This window comes from Coregonus clupeaformis, chromosome 17, assembly GCF_020615455.1.
Source record: "Coregonus clupeaformis isolate EN_2021a chromosome 17, ASM2061545v1, whole genome shotgun sequence".
NCBI classification, from domain to species: Eukaryota; Metazoa; Chordata; class Actinopteri; order Salmoniformes; family Salmonidae; genus Coregonus; species Coregonus clupeaformis.
Genome location: NC_059208.1, coordinates 17,664,850 through 17,672,438, shown reverse-complemented (window position 1 = coordinate 17,672,438; position 7,589 = coordinate 17,664,850). Strand labels below are relative to the sequence as shown.

General features: G+C 41.0%; 1 protein-coding gene across 1 annotated transcript; it reads left to right on the top strand.

The window, feature by feature from the left end:
* Positions 1–1,314: 1,314 nt before the first annotated feature.
* LOC121585423 (endothelin-2-like) lies at positions 1,315–6,772 on the top strand. The gene is made up of 5 exons (XM_041901771.1): positions 1,315–1,456; positions 2,561–2,711; positions 3,095–3,208; positions 5,768–5,833; positions 5,976–6,772. The coding sequence occupies exons 1-5, from the start codon at positions 1,399–1,401 to the stop codon at positions 6,064–6,066; spliced, it is 480 nt and encodes a 159-aa protein (XP_041757705.1). The 5' UTR covers positions 1,315–1,398; the 3' UTR covers positions 6,067–6,772.
* The last annotated feature ends 817 nt before the right edge of the window (positions 6,773–7,589 follow it).

The following is a 7,589-nucleotide window of genomic DNA, read 5'->3' as shown; positions in this document are numbered from 1 at the left end:
GTTGGTCTGTAGCCTTCATTTTCAAAATACTGCTTCTGTATTGCATAAGACGTTTTGTGTTGTACGTTGCTAACTTTGAGGTAGTGTGTCAAGGGTTGGCTCATGATTTACTGTGAGTATTGTACTTTGGCATTAGCATCACATCTATTGTCTTTAACTCTCTTCAACCCAATAACCATTATTATATTAAGTGTTCATCACTACCACATCCTTTCGATTGATTGATTGAATTTATTGGATAATTAAAGGTAGTAGGCTGCTCCAGCTGGAGACAACATTCAACACATCAAAAATGATCGAGGCTTAAAACACAAAGCCCGGAGGCTTATTTCCATTGTGGTCTTCAATTTCCATTGTAACCCATTTATCTTCTTCAATGACTAATTAGATTAACATAATACTCTCAGACCTCAAAATAACTCATCATGTTCTCAAAACACATCTTGCCTGAATCATTTAATGTAGACCCACAACTGCGTGTGAATGGAAATCTTATTCTGAGACGCCCACGTGGCCTAGTGGTAACACTTCCAGCAGTATTCAAACAGTACAAGTTACAACGGCAATCTTCTGCACTGTCTAGACTATAAATAAGGCTTGAGAAAATAAGTATCGTAAGGAAGGTGGAATTCCACTCTTCTTTAAAAAAGAAGAAAACAGATAAAATAATATTGTTTGGTCAACACCCCCATGGGGAATTAATGTGATCTGTCAATCAATCCCGAATTGAGTCAATTGTCACCCAATGTACTGTATGGAGAGGAACAGAATAGGGCATGCACATCTGCTCCACCACCACCATCTGACACCCCCCTGTATTGGATAACGTTCCCCCTGATCATTGTTTCCACGGCACCCTGGCCTTCCCCTGCAGACTCCATGCAAAGCAGGCAATCAGGAGCCATCTCTCTCCTTTTCCTCATGGTCTTCCACTCCCTCCCTCCATCTCCTTCCTTCCTTCCTACCCCCTCCAGGCTCTCGCCATATGTCAAACATAACTCAAAATCTGACAGCAAAAGGATATGTCACACAACCAAATTGCATGTGGAAAGTGAATGCAACATGCTACAGGTGATAAGTGAACTGTTGTCTGCCCGGTGACCTGCAGGCTGGAGGGTTTGGGAGTTGTGGAGGGTATGGAGCACTGAACATAGATTCCTGGAATTTTCAGTAGTGGCTCAAACCCTCTGGAGGAGTTGTGTAACATTGTAGCAGCAAGGGGCAGGGCTTCCACTGTGACATCATGGGGGAAGAGGGCTATAAGTTGAGGGCCACCGTTCAGACACCTGCAGACAAACAAGCAAGCAGCAAAGCAGAAGACAGCTGGGATAATTTGCCAAAGCGCATTTAAGGATATTATACTTCCCCGTGAGCTCTACAAACAGACCAACAGCAACCATGTCAGCACACGCCAGCCTGCTCCTTCTCATCACTGTGTGTGTGTCCATGCAGGAAGGTGAGTACTACAGAGCTATTACTATAATAAATTATCTAAGGATTTGTTATTTCTTCCACAGGCAAAAAATTAACTTAATCATGTCATTGAAGCATTGAAAATAATAATGGTCAAGTGTCTTCCACTGATCCTTTTCTGAATACATAACTGAATTCAAAATATCATCAAAATATTATTTTGGAATGACGCACTATATAAAAAAAGTATGATATTGTATTGAGGTTCTGCGCTACTGTCTTGCATCAACAAAGCACTGGCTAACTTTTCATTGAAACTAATTAATCTCCCTATAAAATAGTGACATGGTGCAGCATTGACTACATGTTTTCATTGTTCAGAGCAATGTAAACACTTACTCATGCGCACACTCATTATATTCAGTGACAAGATATACAAACCAACAAAGAGACACGTTTCAGAGACACACGTTTCAGCAAGCCCTGTTCCAATTGTCACATCATCAATGAAGATTTATCGATAACACATTAAGACCAGTATTACATCTCACTCCAACCTTGCTGACTAGCTCAGGGGTACACATTCTCAAATGTTGATTCTCTGGAGAACCTCTTCATCTCACTCAGCAAATAGATTATCTTGTATTTGAGTGAGCTTGGTTGTCAAAAGCACCTTAAACTTGAACTTGTGAGAGCATGACAATGTTTGCTACCTAGTTGTACAGACTTTTCATTGTACAGTCAGAAAATACCAGAGGCTGTGTTTCTCCAAACTCTGGTCATCTCTGTAGCGGGACAAATGAGATGTTATGACTCCACTGAAACACTAGCACACATTCCCCTCCTATCGAGGGACCCACTTACTTACTTAACACAGTCAATAAAGAGGTGAAGTCTTCTCTAAATGTCTGTTTGCCCTTCACTATTGACACTCCCTTCAGAATGTTTGAACAAGCAGATAAAAGCGATTAAAGATGATTACTAGCTTTCATAGAAAAGGATTGAATAGACTAGTGTGATAGATCAAGGCAAATAGCGGGGTACCGGTAATAATACACTTGTCTAGTGTCCTTTTACGCTGGTGGATTGTACGGTCTTGATGCACCAGGATTGTTTTCTAAGCTATATCCTTCTGTCTGTCATGTAGGATTTGGACTTCCGCTGTCAGAGAGGCCTAAGTCCAGTGATCTGGCTCCACCTCACAGAGTGCGGACCAAACGCTGTGCCTGCAACAACCAGCTGGACTCTGAATGCCACTACTTTTGCCATCTCGACATCATCTGGGTCAACACACCAAGGTGGGCACACACACCTCACAGATATATATGTATTCACAGAGAGAAACACATGCACTAACACTACACACCATCAAGGACGTCAAACAAATACCTACTCAGCTTTGCAGACATAAACTTGAGCAATTCACTTATGTGGGTCAATTATGTCACAGTGTGATGATATCAACATAATCGATCAACATAAATATTTGCACCGTTTTTTATTTTAGCTGTGTATCATTAGTATCATTATGACATTATTCTGGCAATCATCCCTGTCTGGCAACACTGCATTTTATTAATGCCAAGGAACAAACATATAAACATTGTGGTTATATCTTGAGGGTGACTGATAAAACTGACATTCCCTTTCTCTCTTTCTCTTTCTCTTTCCCTTTCTGCAGTAAGACTACTGTTTACGGCTTGGGCAGCCCTCTGTCGCGTCGCCGTAGGTCCGCCGGTCGCTGTGTGTGTGCCGACTCTGACGACCACACCTGCACCAGCATGTGCCAGGACAGGTGAGTTGGGGTCACAACAATAGCCAAGACACCATCACACACACCCCCACCTCAGACAGACAGATACTCAGTCACTGTGGAATGTCCTAGTTTTATTAGTCAGCCATTTGAGGACACAGAACAAAAGGGACTCCTTGTTGAAGCTCTTCAAGGTGCACAAGGCGTGGTCTGAGAGCATAGCTCACTTCTCTGGGATGCTATTATTAGCTTGAGGGAGTGTTATTTTGTGTATCACACAGGCGTCGTTCCCTCTCAGGGTGGAATGAATCTGCACCACATGTTACGGAGTGCCCGAGGGGGCAGTGTAATGTCAGGCTGCTCTAGCGTCCCCACGGCATGTTTTGATTGGCTGAAGGGACCGGGGAGTGAACTGTGTAGGAGTCTCGTAGCATTGAAAGGCTGAGTTAGGGATTAATGGTTCCTAAGGATGACAGAGAAACAAATACAGGCACCTAGAGACACCCAGAGACTCATTGGGTAGTTTTTCACATAGGGACAGTTAGGGCTCTATTCAATGAAAGGGAATGTTCCCGCGTTAGCAGAGACTGCATTCATGGTAAACGCTGCATATGTCGGCTCAATCAGAAATTACCTTTACATTTCTAGCGCGCAATCTGTAACGCTTCAGTGATACAGATTGAATAGAGCCCTTAGACGTTATATTGTAAAGACATTATTGTTTGGTCTATGCCCTTGCAATGATGTCAGTAAAGCTGTTAGTGTACAATAAAGTACAATAAAGTTGTCTTTAGATTGCCAAATTGGCAAAAAAAAAGAGGCAACAGTTCTTTACACACCTGATTCTTTGATCAAAGGTATTGTGAGAGTTCACTGATATGAGTTTGTATGAGGGGTATCTACAGTGCCTTCAGAAAGTATTCATACCCCTTGACTTATTCTACATTTTGTTGTGTTACAGCCTGAATTCAAAATGGATTAAATATATTTTGTTCTCACCCATCTACACACATTACCCCATAATGACAAAGTGAAAACATGTTTTTAGAGAATTGTGCAAATGTATTGAAAATGAAATACAGAAATATATAATTTACATAAGTATTCACACCCCTGAGTCAATACTTCGTAGAAGCACCTTTGGCAGTGATTACACCTGTGAATCTTTCCGGGTAAGTCTCTAAGAGCTTTCCACATTTGGCCGGTATTCTTGTCAGAATTCTTCAAACTTTGTCAAATTGGTTATTGATCATTGCTAGACAACCATTTTCAGGTATTGCCATAGATTTTCAAGTAGATTTAAGTCTAAACTGTAACTCGGCCACATTCCCTGTCTTCTTAGTAACCAACTCCAGTGTAGATGTGTCCTTTTTTTGGGGGGGTTATTGTCCTGCTGAAAGGTGAATTAATCTTCAAGTGTCTGGTGGAAAGCAGACTGAACCAGGTTTTCCTTTAAGAATTTTTTGCCTGCGCTTTGCTCCATTCCGTTTATTTTTTATCCTGAAAAACTCCCCAGTCCTTTAACAATTACAAGCATACCTATAACATGATGCAGCCACCACTATGCTTGAAAATAGGGAGAGTGGTACTCAGTAATGTGTTGAATTGGATTTGCTCCAAACATAACACTTTGTATTCAGGACAAAAAAGTTAATTGCTTTGGCTTTTTTTTTTGCAGTATTACTTTAGTGCGTTGTTGCAAACAGGATGCATGTTTCGGAATATTTATTCTGTACCAACTTCCTTCTTTTCCCTCTGTCAATTAGGTTAGTATTGTGGAGTAACTACAATGTTGTATATTCATCATCAGTTTTCTCCTATCACAGCCATTAAATTCTGTAACTGTTTTAAAGTCACCATTGGCCTCATGGTGAAATCCCTGCACGGTTTCTTTCCTCTCCAGCAACTGAATTAGGAAGGATGCCTGTATCTTTGTAGTGACTGGGTGTATTGATACACCATCCAAAGTGTAATTAATAACTTCACCATGCTCAAAGGGATATTCAATGTCTGCTTTTTAATTTTTATTTCACCCATCTACCAATAGGTTCCCTTCTTTGCGAGGCCCTGGTCTTTGTGGTTGAATCTGTGTTTGAAATTCACTGCTCGACTGATATAGTCATTCCAAAATCATGTTAAACTCTATTATTGCACACAGAGTGAGTCCATGCAACTTATAATGTGACTTGTTATGCACACTTTTACTCCTGAACTTATTTAGGCTTGCCATAACAAAGGGGTTAAATACTTATTGACTCAAAACATTTCAGCTTTTTATTCATTTGTAAAAATTTAGAAAAACATAATTTCACTTCGACATTATGGGATATTATGTGTAGGCTAGTGACACAAATAAATTCAGGTTGTAACACAACAAAATGTGGAAAAAGTCAAGGGGTGTGAATACTTTCTGAAGGCGCTGTATCTTTGTTATTACACCAGTAAAATTCCACCTAAATTAATGGTTTGCAACACTGAGGCAAATTGCTGTGTCATTGTATGGGTTATTCCATAGTTCTTGGAAAACTCTTGCACTGATCATCATTTTATGATGTCATGTTCAAAATGTCTGCCCCCATCTCTCTCTCTTCTTGTGTGCAGCTCATATAACTCTTCACCGCAGAGCGCCATAAAGAGCTCTCGTGCCAACCTGTTGACTTTCTTTAGGTGAGCTTAAACTAAGTCCTGGAACAGCTGTTTGCTATTCTGGTTATCAAATTAAGCATAGGCTGTACACATAATTATTTTATATTGTACCACAAGATGACCTTTTGATTATGTTGCTGACCAGCGTCTCTTTCCTCCATAGATCTATGGTCAGAGCCTCTGAGAGAGCCAGGGGATGGGCCTTCCCACCCAGGAAGGAAGCAGCCGGGGCCCCTGGGCTTCATGAGCGCTAAATGACATGGCGTGAGGAGAGAAGAGTCAGCACCAGAACAAATGACACTCCTCTAACGTGGAGAGGAGCAGAACAAAGGGCTGCTGAGAGAGAGACGTGTCACATGCAGGAAGGCCACAGACCGGTGGGACTGCCTGACTATTTGTCTGTTTGCACCCAGAAATAGAGGGTGGAAAACAAAATGTGACAGAGGCCTGAAGACTGAGAATAGACGCTAGATCCAAACCTTGAGGGATGGATCAGGCATGATGCATACAGGCTATTTGTGCAGCAAAATAGTTATTTTAGTGGCTGGAGGGACAAGGGTGGTCCATGCTACTGGCTGACTCTGGCCAGGTAACCATAGAGGAGAGAACTGATGATGTGTTTATGCTGGTTGTCTGTGTTCAAAACAGTGGCAGACCATTGCTGTCATGATGGAAAGAATGTAACAGGAGAATATGACTGACAGGCTACTGATACGATCATCAAAATTATGAATGAGATAACCACTGTGTTTTTCTCATTCTTTTGCCTTTATTTGATTGTACAATAACAACATATTATGATTGCTATGCAGGTTATTCATCAGGGAAAATGACTGAGGTCATTTAAAGGTGCAATGTTTAGGATTGTTTAGGATTATACACTGAGCATACAAAACATTAAGAACACCTTCCTAATATTGAGTTGTAAAGTTGACTGGATGTCCTTTGGGTGGTGGACCATTCTTGATACACATGGGAAACTGTTGAGCGTGAAAAACCCAGCAGCGTTGCAGTTCTTGACACAAACCGGTGCGCCTGGCACCTACTACCATACCCCGTTCAAAGGCACTTAAATATTTTGTCTTGCCCATTCACCCTCTGAATGGCACACATACACAATCCATGTCTCATTTGTCTCAAGGCTTAAAAATCCTTCTGTAACCTGTCTCCTCCCCTTCATCTACACTGATTGAAGTGGATTTTACAAGTGACATCAATAAGGGATCATAGCTTTCACCTGGATTCACCTGGTCAGTTTATGTCATGGAAAGAGCAGGTGTCCTTAATATTTTGTACACTCAGTGTATATGTGTGGAATGAATGTGTTTATGGGTGGGTGGGTGGGAGTAAAAAATACATAACATTGAAACATATGGTATATCATTGACTATTTATTCAATTCTTGAGATTTGGATTTATACCTCTTCTGTATTGAGTGACTGTGTGAATCAGTATGTAATAATAAACAAATGAACGGTTGAATTATACAAAATACTTGCCTGACACTCCTTATTTGACTGCTTTGACTAGATGATGAACACTACAATACAACACAGTGTAATAGTTCCATTACAAATATTCTGATGGGTCAAGGAGTGCAGGTGGAATGGAGTTGTCAGTCTTCTATGGTTTATGACTCTGCAACAGAACATATTATAAAGGGAATGTGAAGGGACGGGAAATTGCACCCGAGTCACATGTGGCCAATTCTCCTGTGTTGTTATTGTTTTATGGTGTGATACAGAACACATCTAGCCCATGAGATGAGACAGGAAGC

Coding starts and splice junctions, on each gene's coding strand:
- LOC121585423 (XM_041901771.1), top strand. CDS start 1,399: ATGTCAGCACACGCCAGCCTGCTCCTTCTCATCACTGTGTGTGTGTCC. Junction 2,712..3,094: donor ATCTGGGTCAACACACCAAG/GTGGGCACACAC, acceptor CCCTTTCTGCAG/TAAGACTACTGTTTACGGCT. Junction 3,209..5,767: donor ACCAGCATGTGCCAGGACAG/GTGAGTTGGGGT, acceptor TCTTGTGTGCAG/CTCATATAACTCTTCACCGC.